Source organism: Podarcis tiliguerta (assembly GCF_965153285.1).
Source record: "Podarcis tiliguerta genome assembly, chromosome: 8".
NCBI classification, from domain to species: domain Eukaryota; kingdom Metazoa; phylum Chordata; class Lepidosauria; order Squamata; family Lacertidae; genus Podarcis; species Podarcis tiliguerta.
The window spans coordinates 10535809-10557139 of NC_139541.1; the positions used below are offsets into that span (position 1 = coordinate 10535809).

The 21331-nt window shown below is 47.4% G+C and overlaps 1 protein-coding gene across 1 annotated transcript; it reads right to left on the reverse strand.

The window, feature by feature from the left end:
• Nucleotides 1-436: 436 nt before the first annotated feature.
• LOC310683853 (proproteinase E-like) lies at nt 437-9408 on the reverse strand. Its single transcript, XM_083454292.1, has 8 exons — nt 9352-9408; nt 8238-8323; nt 7682-7779; nt 6702-6836; nt 5652-5788; nt 4440-4582; nt 1519-1671; nt 437-507 (listed from the first exon to the last, which is right to left on the reverse strand). The coding sequence occupies exons 1-8, from the start codon at nt 9389-9391 to the stop codon at nt 490-492; spliced, it is 810 nt and encodes a 269-aa protein (XP_083310418.1). The 5' UTR covers nt 9392-9408; the 3' UTR covers nt 437-489.
• Between the last annotated feature and the right edge of the window lie 11923 nt (nt 9409-21331).

Consider the following 21331-nt stretch of genomic DNA (forward strand, 5'->3'; position numbering starts at 1 on the left):
CGCTAGCCGTGGGAGAGCTGCGCGAAGTCGCTCTCCCACGGTTTGCGGAAAGCTTCCTGAAGCCTGGAGAGCGAGAGGGGTTGGTGCGCACCGACCCCCCTCGCTCTCCAGGCTTCAGCAAAAGCCTGCATTCGCCCCATAGGACGCACACACATTTCCCCTTCATTTTTGGAGGGGGGAAAGTGCGTCCTATAGGGCGAAAAATACGGTAGCTAATCACAAGGGGCCCATTGTGTAAATAATGTATACAAAGCAGACATTCTGGGGGAACTTCCATTCCTCCTCACCACTATGAGCTGAATAAAGAGCATGAAATCCACTCTTGACTCTGAGTATATTTCACTTGCCTAACAGTAGGGCTGGCCCAGAGAAGTGACAGAGGTGTGTGTGAGAGAGAAAGAGATGGTAGGCAGGTGAGTGCATTTTAAAAATTTTATTTTGAAGAATCCAGCAAGGAAGGCATTCGACTGCAGTTGCTGCTGCTTGACGTTAATGGCTGGAAATGGTCTGAAGGAAAAAAAGAGAGAGTTGCAGTGTTAGGAAATGTGCCAGAGATCTTTGGGCAGATCCACGCCATATGCTTAAAGCATAGGGCTTCCCCAGAAAGAACCGTAAGAACTACAGTTCCTGGCACCCTTAAACTATAGTTCCCAGGATTATTAGGGTGGGGAACCATGTGCTTTAAGTGTATGGTGGCTGGCCACTGTGAGGACCAGATACAGGACTAAATTGGCCATTGGCTTATTAGGAAACCAAATCAATTACATAGCTAATTATAAATTTTGAATGGCTTCCCATGTGCTGTACTTCAGGGTCCGATTCCCTTTAATACTACCTCCAGATTATTGCTCAAACCAAACACAACCCATCCTTGATAAAGCCCCTTATACCACAGCTACAACGATTAACTTCGATTCGCATCAACACATATAAAGGTAAAGGGACCCCTGACCATTAGGTCCAATCGTGGCTGACTCTGGGGTTGCAGCGCTCATCTTGCTTTATTGGCCGAGGGAGCCAGTGTACAGCTTCTGGGTCATGTGGCCAGCATGACTAAGCCGCTTCTGGCGAACCAGAGCAGTGCACAGAAACGCCGTTTACCTTCCCGCTGGAGCGGTACTTATTTATCTACTTGCACTTTGACGTGCTTTCGAACTGCTAGGTTGGCAGGAGCTGGGACTGAGCAATGGGAGCTCACCCCGTCGCGGGGATTCGAACCGCCGACCTTCTGATCGGCAAGTCCTAGGCTCTGTGGTTTAACCCACAGCGCCACCCGTGTCCCTTTTATCAACACATACAGTAATTTTGTTACATATAGTAAATTTGTTGACTTGGAGTTACTCTGGAGAGGTCTTTTTCTTTGTTCTCAACTCTTCTGATGCAGCTGTAAAATTCCACCTTTGATTTCAAACAGGGAGTCCAGGTTCTCCCCTCCATGTCCAGGCGAAGCAATTAATTACAATTATTTGTAAAAGAACGATCTGGTGCCCCACCAGAGTCCTGGCGTGCAGGACCTACCTCTTCAATCCAGTTGTTGAAAGCAGAGACACGGGTGAAGACGGTGGGCTTCTTCAAGGTGTTGCACCCCCAGGCAGAGACGAAACTCGTCACCCCATGGACGTACCACCTCCCGTCAGCAGCCCGGCAGTTGAGGGGGCCTCCGGAGTCACCCTGAAATAATAGGCGTGGTGTGAAAAGCTGCACCCCATTCAAATGATGATATTCTATTCATGTTGTTAACTTCCCTGATAATTCCTTAAAGCCTTTTAATTTATTACTGGAAGAATCCGCAATCAGAAAGAGGAGGAACATCAAGAAGATTGGAAGAAATTTAAGGAATATTTAGCTAAATATTATATTATAATATAATATAAGTGGAAATACTTGCAAATACTAAATTGGTTTAGGATTAAAGTATGTTGAATTGTATAACGCTATGGATTGGGAATATTATGAAAAGAAAGGAAGTTAGTGACTTGCATAAGTTAATTTTATTCAAAAGTGGATATTGGAAAATTGCTAAAATGAGATTTAATGAAAATCTGTTAGGAAGGTTTTGAGGAAGTCACTTAACAACGGAAAGTAATTTGGAATTTTAATAGTAAGAAGATTTATATCTTTGTTTGTTTTGTTTTTTAATATGTTTTGTTAGTTTGTTATATTTGTTATAAATTTGGGAAATTAATTTAAAAAATAGAAAAAAATAAAGTCTTTTAATTTATACCCTCCTCCCTCTTGTTTTAATAAATTTCTATAAGTTGTCCACCCTTCTATCGTATTCTTTTCCTTTACCGCTACAGCTTCCAATGGTGAGAGCCAAAGTGGTTTTGCCTCGAATAAATTATTGCATTTATCCCATACTCTATACAATTTTCCCCCTAATTATATGATTTGTAAATCCTTTATGAACTTTAGCCTTTTCATACCATAAATATACATGCCAACCAAAAATATTGTCACGACATTCCAAGTCTAGAATACACGAATTCTCTAATGTTATCCATTCCTTCAACCAGCAAAGACAGGATGCCTCATAGTATAGTCTCATATCCTGCAGGGAAAAACCTCTTTCTTTTGCATCTATCAATATTTTATATTTTATTCTCCGTTGGGAAATGTTAAAATGATTGTAAAATTAGTGAAATGCATAAATCTGAAAGGCATAAATCATTTTTATTTTTATTTTTTTTAAAGAGAGCTGCACCCCGGGCAATAATTGGCAAGGTCTGTAGCTCTGCAGTAGGGTAGATTAGAACTTGTATACTATCTATTAAATTCATATACCACCGGTGAACTGAAGATTGCAAAATGAATAATGCAAAATGAATCAATCATTCCCTGTAGAAACAAGTCTTGGGTGCAATTGCTGCCCCGCAGGGGGTTGGACTAGATGACCCAGGAGGGTCCCTTCCAACTTTACAATGCTAGAGTTCAAAAGTAAATCTGACCTTTGTAGCCCCGCCCACCTTTGCCTCTGGCCACACCCACCAACGGCACAGGGCACCCCCAAGAAGTTGCCCAGAAGGGAATGTGGTCCCCCCGGTTGAGAAGGGGTTCCCTGCTCCTGGTTCAAAGTGCCGCAAGACCCTTTGCTGTGTTCTTGTGCGAAAGACTGGCTTTGCATCCCTACCGTACATTGCAAGGCACACAGCTCCCCCCCACCCCGGCAAAAGGATCCTGGGAACCATAGTTTTCCCCATGTGGTGCTGCAATTCCCTGCAGCCTTAACTACAGTTCCCTGCATTCTTTAGGGGAAATAATGTGCTGTTAAATAAATAGTATGCCTGTTTCCTAAAGGCAGTGCCTCCTCTGGCAATCCTTCCTCCCCCACCCCCAATTATATTTCATTAAGTTTCAACATTTTTAACACATGCAGTCAAAACACAATTTTGTCTTTTATTTTTCTTGATTTCCCACCCCGTTCTCCATGGACTTGTTTTTTTTACCCCTTCTGTTGCACCCTGTCTTCTATCTATCAAATCAGAACCACAATATTATAATCTAATTGCTTCTGTTGCTCATAGCTCAAATCCTGCTCACGAGTTCATATGATATATTATATCAGGCGTGGCCAGCACACAAGAGACTGTGATCTACTCCCACTATAAAAAGAACTGGCAGTGATCTATCCATTGGATTGACCAAAGTTGTTGAGCTTTTTGTGGGGGGTCAGTAAAGTTGGGGGAGAAAGGCCCAAAGTTGTCGAGCTTTATTATTATTATTAATTTTATTTTTGGGCCAGTCAATCAGGATCACATGATTGACCAGGATCAACCGGTTGGACATGCCTGTACTATATGCTATAAAGTTTCCTTAAAAGGTAAAGGGACCCCTGACCATTAGGTCCAGTTGCGACCAACTCTGGGGTTGCGGCGCTCATCTCGCTTTACTGTACAGCTTCTGGGTCATGTGGCCAGCATGACTAAGCCACTTCTGGCGAACCAGAGCAGCACACGGAAACTCCGTTTACCTTCCCGCCGGAGTGGTACCTATTTATCTACTTGCACTTTGACGTGCTTTCAAACTGCTAGGTTGGCAGGAGCAGGGACCGAGCAACGGGAGCTCACCCTGTCGCGGGGATTCGAACCGCCGACCTGCTGATTGGCAAGTCCTAGGCTGTGTGGTTTAACCCACAGTGCCACCCGCGTCCCTTAATGCTTCCTTAAACAATCTGAAAAAGGCATCCTCCTATGGAAATCATTTCCCTCCTTGGGAACACTAGTGGCTCAGTGGCGACTCACCAGAAAGCTGGTGGTTCGAGCCCCCTACGGGTCCCTTCCAACTCTACAATACTATAGTTCTACGACCAGCCCTTTCTGCCTTCCACTGCCTTGCCCCCAGGATAGCTGGAGATGGGGCTCCATCGCTCAGCAACCTCTGGGGCAACAGCACCGCTGGTCCCTTATACGGTGCCAGCCCCTTCTTTGCGGTTTACTGACGTTGCAGCCGGACCGGATGTCTCCCCCGGCGCAGACCATCGTCTCCTTCACGGTGTAGCTCCACCAGTCCGGCTGGCTGCAGTGGGCATAGTCCACCGACGGGAGCAGGGCTTGCTGAAGAATGGAGGGGAGAGGCCCGCCAGCTGGAAGAGAATGGAAGGGGTTGGGGGAAATACAGTGGTACCTCAGGTTACAGACGCTTCAGGTTACAGACTCCGCTAACCCAGAAATAGTACCTCGGGCTAAGAACTTTGCTTCGGGATGAGAACAGAAATCATGTGGTGGCGGCGCAGCGGCAGCAGGAGGTCCCATTAGCTAAAGTGGTGATTCAGCTTAAGAACAGTTTCAGGTTCCATTATGGAGAGGGTGAGAAATTATCAAAGAAAAATTACTGCCCTACTAGGGCAGTTCATAAAACCCTTTTTTTATTTTAAAAAAATGCCTGCTCCAAAGGTCTTATCTTACTACACTAGGGATTATATATCTATATATGAAATTTCATGCATATTGGTTAATATCTTGTCCCTCCTCCATGAAAATAGCTGTTTACCTGGCCGTTTTCCTATGTCGTGAAGGCTGAAATTTCAATTCAGTGGAGCAACCCTAACCCTGCGGAAAGCCATCTAATTAGACTTTAATTTGATTTTGACGTGGATTTTTTTTTAAAATCCGTCTTATTGATTTAAAATATCATCTTACATATATATTACAAATAGTTACATCAAAATTAAACACAAAAATATAATAGAAAGAAGATAAAGAAAATGAAAATAAAAAGCAAAAAAGATTTTGATGTGTTTTTAGGAGGTAATTTAATTATTATTTGATTTTCTACCAATGTTATGTATCTGATGTTAGCTGCCCTGAGCCCGACTTTGGCCGAGGAGGACGGGATATAAATAAAAGTTTATTATTATTATTACTTAGTATTATTATTCCTTTGTAAGAAAATAAGAAATAATGTAAAACCATTTTTGCAGGCAAAAAATGAAATGAAAATCAATGTGTGTGGGGGGGGTGGCGGCAAGAATTTTTCCGCACCAGGTACCACGTGACCTTCATAGGCCTCTGCTCTCAGACTAACCTACCTCGCAAGGTTGTTGTGGGAATAAAACAGGGAGTTGGAGTACCACATTCGCCCTCCTGGAGATCCTCAGAGGACCACAAAAAGGGGGAGAGAAATGCAACAAGTAAATAAATAAGGTTACGTACTGTAGAGGCGCCCCCAGCCGCTGATGTAGCAGGGGGATCCATTGGGGAGCAGGTCTCCTGGGGGTGGGATGCACCCCAACTGCACTTTGTCGTTGAGCTCTGCGCTGCGAGAAAGCTTCAACAAGGCGATGTCATCCCTGAAAGAGGAGGAGGAGGAGGTTTTGTGTTTGAAATGCAAAGGGAAGGAGGGTACTGTTTACCATATGTGGTGGCCATGTACACGGCTAAAGGCTTCCTGGGAAATGACACACCGTATTTTTTGCTCTATAAGACTCACTTTTCCCCTCCTAAAAAGTAAGGGGTAATGTGTGTGCGTCTTATGGAGCGCATGCAGGCTGTGCAGCTATCCCAGAAGCCAGAACAGCAAGAGGGATTGCTGTTTTCGCTGTGCAGCGATCCCTCTTGCTGGTTCTGGCTTCTGGGATTCAGAATATTTTTTTTCTTGTTTTCCTCCTCCAAAAACTCCTCCAAAAACTAGGTGCGTCTTATGGTCTGGTACATCTTCTAGAGCGAAAAATACGGTATAATGAATTAAAGAAAACAATAAAATGATAAAAAAGTACCTTCCTTCTCTTCGCATTCCTGACACAAATTTGAACTTGTTTTGTACATTTTAGCAATTTTAGGTAAAGGTAAAGGGACCCCTAACCGTTAGCTCCAGTCGTGAATGACTCTGGCGTTGTGGCCCTCATCTCGCTTTACTGGCCGAGGGAGCCGGCGTTTGTCCGCAGACAGTTGTTCCGGGTCATGTGGCCAGCATGACGAACCAGAGCAGCGCACAGAAACGCTGTTTACCTTCCTGCTGGAGGGGCACCTATTTATCTACTTGCACTTTGACGTGCTTTCGACCTGCTAGGTGGGCAGGAGCAGGGACCGAGCAACGGGAGCTCACCCCATTGCGGGGATTCGAACCGCCGACCTTCTGATCGGCAAGTCCTAGGCTCTGTGGTTTAGACCACAGCACCACCCATAAAAATTAGCAATTTTACTTGGTGTTAAATACCAACAGTATATCATTTTCATATATAGTGCCCTTCTCCTCCAGCTTACCCACAAGCCACGCAGTTTCCGTTCCAGCCGGGGTGCACATAGATGTCCTCTGAGTTCACCAGGATGTGCTGCTCTGGACCTTCCTCTTTGCTCTGGTCGTACTCACCCAGAACCACCTTGTATTTGAGGGATGGTCTGAGAAGAGAGAGGTGCGTTAAAAACCCTCTGGCTTTTGTGTGGCTGGAATGTAGTTCACTGTAGGAACTCCCTGCCTGTTGAAGATCAAGCCGGCGCCTTTGTGGTACTCTTTTCAGCGCCTGCCAAAAACACTCTGGTTTAGACAAAATAAGTAAGATAAAATAAGTAAGACAGCATTGTGGATGATTAAAATTAAAATTAAAAAACAAAAGCGCCAAACTTAATCCCTTTGACTTCCAAAATGTTTGAAAACCAAGGCGCAGCTTCTGATTGGCGCAAGAACCCCGGAAACAATAGCCAACCACCACATTGGACGTTTGGCTTCCGAAAAACGTTTGAAAACCGGAACACTTACTTCCGGGTTTTCGGCGTTTGGGAACCAAGGCGTTTGGGAACCAAGGCGTTTGAGAACCAAGACATTTGAGAACCAAGGCACCACTGTAAATGTTTCAGCATAGCTCAGTTGGTTAGAGCATGGCGCTGATAACACCAAGTGCACAGGTCTGAGACAGCTGCACATTCCTGCATTGCAGGGGGATGGACTCAATGATCTTCAGGGTCCCTTCCAACTCTACAATCCAAATTTTAAAGAAATATACCTGCTCCTTCACTCGCTTTCCCCTCTGACGCTGCCCCCCGCTGCTGTGTGACTCTCAGGTGATTGCCTGTGTGGTCTCAAGGTAGCAAGGTATGCGTCAAATCCATTACCCTGCCCGCTAGGCCCACCTAGCAGTCCATGTGGCCCTTCGTTGATTGCCCACATGGCCCCTGGGTTCCTACCCCCGTTTCATGGGTGTGCTGAGTGCTTGGCTCCGGCATGCCTTGAGAGAGACCGCACTTACGAGATGCAATGTCCGGCCGTCATGACCCAGTTGGCATCGATGAGTGTCCCTCCGCAGGTGTGGTGGAATTGTCCTCCGCTTTCATATTGCAGGGAGACCTGTAGAAGAGAGCGTAGATGATGGAGGAGCTGAGATCTGGCCAGGCTGGGAGGTCTTCCCCTTTGCTCCCCACCTGAAAGGACTTTCCTTTTTTTAAAATAAATAAATAAATAAATTTTTTATTAGATTTTCCACAGTGATAACACAAACCACAAAGCAAAATGATACACAAAAACAGAAAAAGAAAGAAAGAAGAAGAAGAAGAAGAAGAAGAAGAAGAAGAAGAAGAAGAAGAAGAAGAAGGGAACAATAAACAGATAAACAATAACAACAAACTTAATTCTTCACAAATCCAACCTTTTAAACATCTTGGTTGACTTCCTCAAATCCCTCCCTTCTGAGTTTCCTTGGAATTAAAAATAACAGCTTTCCAACATCATTGTTAAACTAAAACAGTTTCCAATTATAGTCCATCTTATTCACTTTTCTTAACATGTACCCCCATGGAGGTACTTACTTGCCAGGGCCAGCTGTACGGCACAGCATCCTCGCCGTTCACCACTCTCCCCGTGGGGGCATAAGAAGGTTGTCCGCAGCCATAGACTGATGAGAGAGAGGAAGGCAGTTTGCGTTGGGGGGGGGGTCATTGATGGAAATTACCCAAATCTTCCTGCAGATTTCACTTTAGCTGCGATTGCCCGCAAGGCGGGGAAGGCAACCCACATGCCCTCCAACATTTCTCTGATGAAAATAGGGACACCCTGGGCGGCTCCCAACATATATAAAAACATGATAAAACATTAAACTTTTTTTAAAAAAACCCAAGAAACCCCCTTCCCTATTAGGGGTCGGATAACTCAATATCCTCGGACATTTCTCCGATGAAAATAAGGACAGGAAAAGGGAGACATTCTGGGATCGTGTCAGAAAGTCTTTTGTAAATCCGGAACTGTCCCAGGAAAATAGGGACACTTGGAGGGTCTGAAGCTAGGGTGGCTCCAGATTAGGCCTCAAATACCCCAATGCTAGGGACGCGGGTGGCGCTGTGGGTTAAACCACAGAGCCTAGGACTTGCCGATCAGAAGGTCGGCGGTTCGAATCCCCGCGACGGGGTGAGCTCCCGTTGCTCGGTCCCTGCTCCTGCCAACCTAGCAGTTTGAAAGCACGTCAAAGTGCAAGTAGATAAATAGGTACCGCTCTGGTGGGAAGGTAAACGGCGTTTCCATGCGCTGCTCTGGTTCGCCAGAAGCAGCTTAGTCATGCTGGCCACATGACCCGGAAACTGTACGCCGGCTCCCTCGGCCAATAAAGCGAGATGAGGGGCGCAACTCCAAAGTCGGTCACGACTGGACCTAATGGTCAGGGGTCCCTTTACCCCTGCTATGCTAGCTTTGCAACTGGCTCCAAGCCCCTGGAATCAGGGCCAAAGCAGGCGCGTTTCCCCACATTTCTGCTCTCAAAGCAAACAGGGGAATCTGCATTATACTGCTACGTTATACCCTACTGCTCTCAAGACCACAGTCCACCAAGCTGGGGGAGGCCCAGTATGAAAAATGACTACAGGCATGGTGGTGGTCTCAGGTGAATTGAGGAGGTGGGCTTCTAGGTTGCATGTGGGGTGTGGACTTTACCTTCAGCTGCCAACAGGAATGGGACGAAGAACCTCCACATTGTGGCGCAAGCAACCGACTATCTGGGAGAGCGAGAATGAGTGGCAGAGCCTTTAAATACCACCCACCCCGTCTCCAAGTGGGCTGGTTCCTAGCTATTGCAGGAGCGTCCAAGGGCACTGTTCAGCCTTGGACCTGCATGGCACCCGGTACATATCTCTTGTCCCAGCGCAGAGGGACATTAAGGTAGCAGGAGGAGGTCAGGGCAGCTGTCTGGAGTGGGGAAGGTTCCAGCACCTCCAGGGACAGCTGCCGATGGAAATTGTACAAAGATGCTGCCAGCCAGTGTGGGCAACACTGAAGCAGTTGGTCCAAAGGTCTGGCTTGGGATAAGGCAGGTTCCTATGTTTCTATTCAGATCAGATCTTTATTCAGATCTGAGAATGAGACTCTGAATCTCAGGGCTGTGGGTTCAAGTCCCGTTTTGGATGAAAGATTCCCGGGATTTGATGATCCTTGTGGCCCCTTCCAACTATTTGGTTGTTGTTGTTGTTGTTTAGTCGTTTAGTCGTGTCCGACTCTTCGTGACCCCATGGACCAGAGCATGCCAGGCACTCCTGTCTTCCACTGCCTCCCGCAGTTTGGTCAAACTCATGCTGGTAGCTTCGAGAACACTGTCCAACCACCTCATCCTCTGTTGTACCCTTCTCCTTGTGCCCTCCATCTTTCCCAACATCAGGGTCTTTTCCAGGGAGTCTTCTCTTCTCATGAGGTGGCCAAAGTATTGGAGCCTCAGCTTCAGGATCTGTCCTTCCAGTGAGGACTCAGGGCTAATTTCCTTCAGAATGGCTGCAATTCTATAATTCTATGACCTTATTTTTAGAAGGAAGCAGTATCTCCACAGCATTTCCAGGAATTTCTGCAAATGTCCCCTGCCTGGGGAGCTGCTGCCAGCCTGGGTAGACAGTATTAGGTTAAATGGACCCTGTCTCAGTACAGGGCATGCTTCTGTGTTCCTATAGTGAAAGGAAAATCTTTCTCGAAGTGCCTCTCAGGGCTCAGTCCTGGACATCAGCTTCTGAAGATGTGAACTGTCCAGGAAAAGATTGCCTCTGAATATAATAAGAGTGCCTTGCCTTTGCCTCTAGGCACAAGAAGACCCGTAAAGGCACCCTGAGGCATTTCCTCTCAGCGGGTTTAATCAGAGACACCTTGGGTTTTAGAAATGAAACCCCAGCAGTCTGATTTTCATGGCCATTAATGGTAATGTGCAGTGGTGCGATGCTGCTTTTTTTAAACTCGCCAGCTGAAGCATGGGGGGTGTGGGGAGAAACGTCCCGGCTTTTGCAGAGATCACTAGTGAAATAGGCAACAGCTGTGAATTAAAATGGCATTTGTGAACCACAGGCTCCTCTTTGGTCTGGACTCTAGGTTATATATGAGCCGCCCCAATTGCCAAGCAGTCTCCAGGAGCTTTCCCAGAGTTCAGTTTCCTTGGGATGAAGGTTGGCAGAGATCATGGTGTCTTTAGGATACAGTGGTACCTTGGTTCTCAAACTTAATCTGTTCCGGAAGTCCTCTCCAAAACCAAAGCGTTCCAAAACCAAGGCGTGCTTTCCCATAGAAAGGAATGCAAAATGGATTAATCCGTTCCAGACTTTTAAAAACAACCCCAAAGCAGCTATTTAACATGATTTTTACTATCTAACATAAAATGAAAGCAATCTTCCATAAAAATGAAAGCAATAATCAATGTATTGTACTATAAAATAAATAACACAGTATTGTAGATGGTAAAAATAAAAAAAAAAAAAAATTCCTTACCTGCGCTGATGATAGTCATTGTTTGGATGAGGGGCTTTTATCCATTTCCACAGTCACACAATCAATCAATCAATCAATCAATCAATCAATCCATAGCTGAACTGCATTCCACACAGCCACAAAAACAAATGAACCGAAAAAGCCTCAAAAACAAACAAAAGCAAAATAAACAGCAAAAACAAAAGCGCCAAACTTAATCTGTTCCGGAAGTCGGTTTGACTTCTGAAATGTTCAAAAACCAAGGCGCAGCTTCTGATTGGTACAGGCGTCCCGGAAACAATAGCCGACAGCCACATCAGACGTTCAGCTTCCAAAAAACGTTCAGAAACCGGAACACTTACTTCCGGGTTTTCGGCATTTGGGAACCAAGGTACCACTGTATCCGGTTTGACTCACATATATGCACAACCTGAGCATAAGATGGAGGGCTCACGGCATTGACACCCCAACACATCTTGCATTCTTCACTGCTTTGGCTCCAGCACAGATGAGGCAGGTATCTGGGTCTCTATCTTCCATCCTCAGCTCTCTGGCTCTTGTTCTCCTACCTAGCAGCTAGGAGATTGGAGTCCATGGGCCTGGAGGGAACAATCCCTCGTAGCCTGGCTCATTCTTTGGGGATGTTGATGAGGACACTTAAATGGCCAACTAAGGCCATCATCTTACAAATAAACTTGTCGGACCAGTTCATTGATAGAATCCTCTCTTAGATTCTAACCCTCGCTTTCTCGAAAGATTGGAAGACTCAGGGCATCAGCCATACTGATATTGTCAGGCTGCATCTCTGATCAATTCTTGGGAGGCAGAGTGGTAATCAGTGGCGTAGCGTGGGTTGTCAGCACCCGAGGCAAGGCAAGTAATTTGCGCCCCCCCCCCTGCTGCACTGTCCCTCGCCCAGATAGTCCCTCGCTCTCTCTCCGCACCGCACCGCACGCCTGGCACCCTCCCCTCCACAGTGGGCGGCAACCCGGCGGCTCGGATCGGATTCGCACAGCCAGCACTGCAGTGAGAGAGAGTGAGTGAGCCAGGTAGGGGCAGAGAGCTGCGAGTGCGAGCGCGCCCCCCCCCCAGATGTTGCACCTGGTGAGGCCGGCCCCCCCTGCACCCCCCACGCTACGCCACTGGTGGTAATGGAGGACGTTTGGGGCAGTAAGGGTAAGTGAGGGTCTAATTCAGGGTTGGGGAATATCTGTGGCCCTGCAGATGGTTTTTGGACTGGCGTATAAATCCCTGACATAAATAAAGGTGCTCCGATTCCAGCTCCCATCAGCCCTGGCAATTGTGGTCCAACAGTGTCTGCAAGGTCACAGGACCCCTGAACTTGACCGTCACTTGCCGTGAGTGCCCCAGTTTTAGGAGTCAATAAAGATGTTGATGGTGGAGAAGGGACATTTCCCCTTGAACAGGACAGAGGTGAGAGATCAATAGTCATAGCTGTGCCTTGGAAACCACAATTATTATTATTATTATTATTATTATTATTATTATTATTATTATTATTATTTTATTTATACCCTGCCCATCTGGCTGGGTCTCCCCAGCCACTATGGGTGGCTCCCAAAAGAGCACTAAAAACAGAATAAAATTTCAAACATTAAAAACTTCCCTAATCAGGGCTGCCTTCATTCAGATGTCTTCTAAAAGTCAGATGGTTGTTTATCTCTTTGACATCTGATGGGAGGGTCCTCCACTGGGCGGGTGCCACTACTGAGAAGGCCCTCTGTCTGGTTCCCTGTAACCTCACTTCTTGCAATGAGGGAACCGTCAGAAGGCCCTTGGCGCTGGACCTCAGCATCCGGGCAGAACGGTGGGAGTGGATACACTCCTTCAGGTATACTGGTCTGAGACTGTTTAGGGCTTTAAAGGTCAGCACCAACACTTTGAATTATGCTCAGAAATGTACTGGGAGCCAATGTAGATATTTCAGGACGGGTGTTATGTGGTCTCGGTGGCTGCTCCCAGTTACCAGTGTAGCTGCTGCATTCTGGATTAATTGCAGTTTCTGGGTCCCCTTCAAAGGTAGCCCCACATAGAGCGCGTTGCAGTAGTCCAAGCGGGAGATAACTAGAGCATGCACCACTCTGGCGAGACAGTCCGCGGGCAGGTAGGGTCTCAGCCTGCGTACCAGATGGAGCTGGTAGACAGCTGCCCTGGATACAGACTTGACCTGTGCCTCCATGGACAGCTGTGAGTCCAGAATGACTCCCAGGCTGCGCATCTGGTCCTTCAGGGGCACAGTTACCCCATTCAGGACCAGGGAATCCCCCAGACCCACCTGCCCCCTGTCCCCCCAAAACAGTACTTCCTGTCTTTTCCAGGACTAAAAACATTCTTCCTGTCTCTCCCCCCGCTTCGCCTCCCCTCTTCTAAACCTGCATGGCCTGGGACCCATAGCAGGTGCCAAGGCCACTGGGATGGCAGATCATTAACCAGCAGCTGATCTGGGAAGGTTACCCTGTAGGCAGCTGGGCAAGCAAAGGGGGGACGTGGGGTGGAGAACCAGCTCTGTGAAATAGCAGTGGGCTCCCTGAACCCGAGGTGAAGTCAAATGAGGACGCCGGGCATTAGGCGGGGGGGGGCAGCTATGGAGGGGGCGGGCAGCAGCTCCCTCATCATTCCCTTTAAACTAGCCTGCTCTGCGCCTCTAAAGCTACAGACCGGCAAACGTCAATTCCTTGCCCTCTGATGCAGGTGCCGCACAAATGTCGCCCGCCTGAAATCCTAGGACTCTGCTGCCAGCCAGTGTAGAAAATACTGAGCTATGTGGAGCAAGGGTCTGACTCAGCCTTCCAGCCCCACATCTGGGGTGATGGGGGCAGCGACTTTGGGTTCCACAAGGTGGAATAGGCTGCAATCTGTGAGCTCTTCTGGCCTGAATTTAGGATGAGTGATTATGTCAATTTCAGTTTCTCCTTTCCCCAATCTTGAATTCAGTTCTCCACATCAGCCTATGTATCATATATCATTGTTACTGTTTGCAATGTGCATGTTTTTATGCCATATTTTTTCCCCTGACAGAAACATGTTTGCAAAACAATTTTCCTTAATCCAGTGGACACTGGGGTTGTGAACGTGATCCATGAGGGAGGCGACCCGCAGCATTCACAATCCGCAGCACCGCATCTGCACACGTGTGGGAGTTGCGATTTGGCGCTTCTGCGCATGCAGAAAGCACAATTTTGTGTTTCTGCACATGCGTGAGCACTGAAACCCGGAAGTAACCCGTTCCAGTACTTCCAGGTTTCGGTGCATCCGTAACCCGAAAATGCGCAACCTGAAGTGTCTGTGACCCAAGGTATGACTGTACAATGCATCTACAGATTCAGTACGCATTTTTATGGACACTTTGCGCTGTGGGTTAAACCACAGAGCCTAGGACTTGCCGATCAGAAGGTTGGCAGTTTGAATTCTTGCGACAGGGTGAGCTCCCGTTGCTCAGTCCCTGCTCCTGCCCACCTAGCAGTTCAAAAGCACGCAGTGCAAGTAGATAAATATGTATCACTCCAGCGGGAAGGTAAACGGCATTTCTGTGCGTTGCTCTGGTTCGCCAGAAGCGGCTTAGTCATGCTGGCCACATGACCCAGAAGCTGTACGCCGGCTCCCTCAGCCAGTAAAGCGAGATGAGCGCTGCAACCCCAGAGTCGGTCACGACTGGACCTAATGGTCAGGGGTCCCTTTACCTTTACCCTAGTGCTTTTTCCCAAAGAAAATGTTTAGGGGGGCTCTCTACTCACATTGAAATACTGCCCCTAAATGAGGCCAAACTTAGTTTCACAAAATGTTTAGGGGTATGTGCACCCTTGTATCCCCCCAGAAAAAAAGCACTGCTTTACCCTAGTTATATGTATTTTTTTATATATATAAAAAAGATACACAAATACTTGGCCGTAGAACTGCATTGCAAATTCTGGAGAAGTGCATATTTTTGAAGGATTGCCCTGTTTTGGCTCTCATACTATTTCAGAAAGTGCTAACCAGGTAAATGAGAAGTGAAGTGAATTTCTCCTGAAAGCTTTGGCTGTCTCTCTCTCTCCCCCCTAAACCTTCACTCTATTTTCCTTCTTCCACCAGAGGGAGCAGAGTCATCCCTCTCCTCCAACCTTTTTGTCGCTCCACAAACCCTTGCCCCCCTTGTCTAGGGAGAGGTCTTGAACTCTGCAGACCATCCCTCCAGTTACCTTTGACCCTCCATTTAATCTCCCTGGGAAGGAAGGAACTGGGGGGGGGGGGGGACGACGACAGTGGCCCAGCTAAGCAGAAAAAAAAATTGTTTTGCAACAAGGCAAAGTGAATTTCTCCTGAAAGCTTTGGCTGTCTCTCCCCCCCCCCCAAAAAAAACACACCTTCACTCTATTTTCCTCCTTCCGCCAGAGGGAAGGAGCCGTGGAATCCCTTTCCGACCCAGGCAACCCTCACCAACGGTGGCAGTCGGCTCTCCCAGCAACTCTTGTCTATTGAGCACCTTTCCTTTGGACAGTGGCTACAGACAAACCGTATATTTAGAGCACATGAATTCCCCCAGAGAGAATCCTGGGAAGTGTAGTTTGTTATGGGTGATGGGAATTGTAGGTCTGCGCGGGCTGAGCTACAGTAAGTCTCTGCGGTCTGCGGGAGAGTTTCTGCTGCAAGTCCCATAGATCTCAGAAGCCGGCTCCACAGTGGCTCGGAGCAGGGCCTTTGCTGTGGCTGCCCCTGTTCTGCGGTGAAATATACTAGGAGTCGAGAGTGGATTTCATGCTCTTTATTCAGCTCATAGTGGTGAGGAGGAATGGAAGTTCCCCCAGAATGTCTGCTTTATATACATTATTTACACAATGGGCCCCACGTGATTGGCTAATTCCGGGATTCTCCTGTAGGCCAATCAGGTTGCGGATTCACTTCCACCTGGAGCTGGATTGGGTGGCTCCTGTGGACCAATCGGACTGCTGCATTCTGAATCCTATTGCTCTAGGACCAATCAGACTGCTGCCTTTTGGATCCTGTTCAACTCATAACATGCGGAACAAGATATGGCTTCACTTTACAAAGATGTATTTGTTCCAACAGGCTTTCCAGGCTGCATCAGTGGGCCTTTGCCACAAGGGTCTCTCAAATGTATTTGTTGTTTTTTAATGGCCTTTTATGTAAATCACCTTGAGACAGGTGATTTCAGGAGGCTATGAAGAACCTATGAAGAACCTGCTGGTTCAGGTCAATGGCCCATCTAGTCCAACCTCCTGTTCTCACAGGGGCCAACCAGATGTCTATGGCAAGCCTGCAAGCAGGATTCGAACGCAAGAGCATTCTCCCCTCCCCTGAATAGCAACTGCTATTCAGGAGCTTTGCTGCCTCCAACCATTACAGCTAATAGCCACATGAATTTCTCCATTCCTCTTTCAAAGCCATCTAGGTGACTGAAATATACTCAGAGTCGCAAAGTGATTTCATGCTCTTTATTCAGCTCATAGTGGTGAGGGGGAATGAATGAAAGTCCCCTCAAAGTATCTTCTTTATATACATTATTTACACATTGGGCTGCACATGATTGGCTAATTCTGGAATTCTACTGTAAGCCAATCAGGTTGTGGATTCACTTATATCTGGAGCATGATTGGGTGGTTCCTGCCAACCAATCATACTGCTGCATTGTTCTAGGACCAATCAGACTGCTGCATTCTGAATCCTATTGTTCTAGGACCAATCAGACTGCTGCAGTTTGGATCCTATTCAACTCAGTACATAACAGTGACCATTGTGCTTCCTGCGGAAGTGAGTTCCATAGTTGAACTATGCATCGTGTGAAGAAGTAAAATAGGTCAGTGCTTAACAATAATTGAGAATAATAATAATAATAATAATAATATATTATTTATACCCCGCACATCTGGATGGGTTTCCCCAGCCACTCTGGGCGGCTTCCAACAAAGTATTAAAATACAGTGGTCTGTTAAACAGGGCTGCCTTCAGATGTCTTCTAAACGTCAGGTAGTTGTTTATTTCCTTGACATCTGGTGGGAGGGCATTCCACAGGACGGGAGCCACTACCGAGAAGGCCCTTTGCCTGGTTCCCTGTAACTTGGCTTCTCGCAGGGAGGGAACCGCCAGAAAGCCCTCGGCGCTGGACCTCAGTGTCCGGGCAGAACGATGGGGGTGGAGAAGCTCCTTCAGTATCAACATGACACGTCAGAAAACTGGATACACCTCTCCAAACTGAATAGTTTTGTTTTGAATCAGCCAGTTTTCATGACAGATAAATGAATACAGTGGTACCTCGGGTTACATATGCTTCAGGTTACAGACTCCGCTAACCCAGAAATATTGCTTCAGGTTAAGAACTTTGCTTCAGGTTGAGAACAGAAATTGTGCTCTGGCGGCGCAGCGGCAGCAGGAGGCCCCATTAGCTAAAGTGGTACCTCAGGTTAAGAACAGTTTCAGGTTAAGAATGGACCTCCAGAACGAATTAAGTACTTAACCAGAGGTACCACTGTAATAGAATGGGGTTGTATGGTGTGTACACAGCTCTGGTTATTAAAAGTGCCACTCCAGACAGCCTGGATAGCTTGGTTGGTTAGAGCATGCTGCTGATAACGCTACGGTTGGAGGTTCGATCCCTGCGTGGGACAGTTGCATATTCCTGCATTGCAGGGGGTTGGAAGGGTCCCTTCCAACGCAACAATTCTATGTTACACAAAGGGAGGGCTAATGGGAACTGAGGTGGAATGCATTACAATATATCACCCCCTCCCCAATTTTCATGACTGATCAGATTTTCCCCAGTTAGGGAAAACTCACATAAACCAGCAAGGAGTGGGAGGTGGAATTGGGACGTGTTCAATGTTAGCATGGCAGTCAGTGCCTGGAAATGTCAGTGTCCTAAAAAATTATCCCCTGGGCTGGAAGGAGGTAGGGTAAGTGAGGGCTGAGTTACCTCCATTGCCTCTTTTTTTCAGACTGCTGCCTTGGAAAGAGAGTCCATTCGGAGAGAAAGAAGGAGTGTGGCCCTTGTCTGCCAGGAGAGGGCAGCCGCGAGAGATCTTTCCTGCAAGCCTGTATTGCACTTTTTTAAAAAAAATCCCAGGAAAACATCAAAAAGAGCCAGGGCGAGTGGATCAGACTAAAAGGCCATCCTGTTGTGCCCCATCCTGTTTCACACAGCAGCCAAGCAAGGGAAAGGCCTTAGCTCAGTGGCGCTGTGGGTTAAACCACAGAGCCTAGGACTTGCCGATCAGAAGGTTGGCGGTTCGAATCCCCGCGACGGGGTGAGCTCCCGTTGCTCGGTCCCTGCTCCTGCCCACCTAGCAGTTCAAAAGCATGTCAAAGTGCAAGTAGATAAATAGGTACTGCTCCGGCGGGAAGGTAAACGGCGTTTCCGTGTGCTGCTCTGGTTCGCCAGAAGCGGCTTAGTCCTGCTGGCCACATGACCCGGAAGCTGTACGCTGGCTCCCTCGGCCAATAAAGCTAGATGAGCGGCACAACCCCAGAGTCGGTCACGACTGGACCTAATGGTCAGGGGTCCCTTTACCTTTATCTTACATCCCCACCCAGGGATGGATCCTTCCTGCCTGAAACCTTGGAGAGCCATTGCTGCTGCCAGTCAGTGTGCACAATATTGAGGTATATTGTCCAAGGGTCTCGTTCTTTGAAGGGCAGATTCCTATGAAGACAGGTTGTGGTATTTGGGACTTTTTAATTTAGAGGGGGAAATGAGGCAAAGGCGACGGGTTAGAAGTTTATAAAATTAGGCCTGGCCTGGAGAAAGTGGACGGAGAAAAGGTTTTTTTCCTTTACCACAACACCAGAACTTGTGGACATCCAATGAAGTTGATTCAGGAAGGATAAAATGAAGTCTTTCTTCACAGAGCATGTAGTTAACCGCCTACAGGAGGCAAGAGATGGGCACCAGTTTGGATAACTTTAGAAACATAGAACTGTAGAGTTGTATGGGGTTCCGAGGGTTATCTAGTCTCTAACAGCCCAATTTTGGGAAGTTTTTAATGTTTGATGTTTTATTGCTTTGTAATAAAGGGGATGCAGGTGGCGCTGTGGGTTAAACCATTGAGCCTAGGACTTGCCGATCAGAAGGTCGGCGGTTCGAATCCCCGCGACTGGGTGAGCTCCCGTTGCTCAGTCCCTGCTCCTGCCAACCTAGCAGTTTGAAAGCACGTCAAAGTGCAAGTAGATAAATAGGTACCACTCTGGCAGGAAGGTAAACGGTGTTTCCGTGCGCTGCTCTGGATTGCCAGAAGCGGCTTAGTCATGCTGGCCACATGACCCGGAAGCTGCACGCCGGCTCACTTGGCCTATAGAGCGAGATGAGCGCGCAACCCCAGAGTCGGTCACGAATGGACCTAATGTGCAGGGGTCCCTTTACCTTTTAATAAATGAAAACCTGCCCTTATTCCCTTATGGGGGACACAAGAGCCCTTATAGAGTCCTTTGCAGGTTCTCCATCGATCGGAGAAAATATCAGAGGCCAACCAGAGAATATTGGGAAGCAAAGCAGCTAGTAAGCCTGATCTTTATTGAACTGTTGCAACAGGGTGCTCCCCTCACGGGCAGGAAAGGAGGAGGACCCAGAACAAAGCTGTGCCCGCCCTTATATAGACATTTTAAATTGCCCACCATGGAGTCCAAGCCCACCCACAGAAACATCATACCTACATCACAGAAAGGGCGGTCTACAGCAGAAATCTGAGTGTGTTGTTTACCTATTGTCTGGCAGGTTACCTGTTAATGCTTACTTGATTGGATACCCTGGGGAGCCTGGCCAGTCTTTTGTAATGATAAATACTGAGTTCCTGAGCCAGGTCACAGGCTCACCCTGTTCATACACAGACATACCCTTAAGACAGTTTGGGAATCAAAATGGTTTTCCTGTGCTGCTTCAGATATGTGGTTTATATATTTATGTATATGTTTGCTTGGTACATTCATGAACATTTATTTTATATAAATATAAAAGACCTTTTTTATTATTCCAGCTTTACTATTATTATTCTTCTGTTGGGAGCCACCCAGAGCGGCTGTGGAAACCCAGCCAGATGGACGGGATATAAATAAATTATTATTATTATTATTATTATTATTATTATTATTTTGATGAGGACGGTATTGTGTGGATGTTGTGCCCAACTTCCGTGCTTGAGCAGCAGCGAGTGAAAAATGAATGGCCTTGCGGAAGGAACCATACCAGGAAAAAGGGGTTGCATGTGTTTCTCAGCAGAGAGGGGGGACAGGGTCCGGCAACAGCAACCAGGGAGGAACCGAGTCTGCAGAAGCTGCGCCCACATCAGGGCAGAAGGCAGAAGCAGCACACTGGGGCCACCCAGTGGCGTAGCGTGGGGGGTGCAGGGGGGGCCGGCCACACCAGGCGCAACATCTGGGGGGTAGGGTTAGGGGGCGCAAATCCACGGGTTAGGGGGCGCAAATCCACGGGTTAGGGGGTGCAAATTACTTGCCTTGCCCCGGGTGCTGACAACCAACGCTACGCCACTGGGGCTACCTGGATAATCTTGGGGTCAACCTTCCACCTGGCTTACCTGCTCGCACAAACAGACAGCTTCTCCCTCACTCAAACAAGATGTGGGGAGTGAATCATTAACGGCACTCAGATTGCTGAGGGCTGATCCGTAGACCCCTAGGGGTGGGGTGGGGAGAACGGGACTAAGCAGAAGGAGATACCTAACAATGTAAGAAGCGCCCCCTGGGTCATGCCAATGGTCTGCCTGGTCCTGCCCCCTGGATAACCCCCTCCCCCACATGTGGGGCACTGAGGAAACAGCTCTGTTTGCTCCCCCAGGCATGATGGAGAGCCATTGGTGGGGCCTGGGTCCTCCCAGGAAGAAGAGAAGTGAAGGAGTACAAACAGGCAGGATATATGTGTGAAATATACTCGGAGTCGAGATTGGATTTCATGCTCTTTATTCAGTTCATAGTGGTGAGGAGGAATGGAAGTTCCCCCAGAATGTCTGCTTTATATACATTATTTACGCAATGGGCCCCATGTGATTGGTTAATTGGTTTTCCTGTAGGCCAATCAGACTGCTGCATTCTGAATCCTATTGTTCTAGGACCAATCAGACTGCTGCATTCTGAATCCTATTGTTCTAGGACCAATCAGACTGCTGCATTCTGAATCCTATTGTTCTAGGACCAATCAGACTGCTGCATTCTGGATCCTATTGTTCTATGACCAATC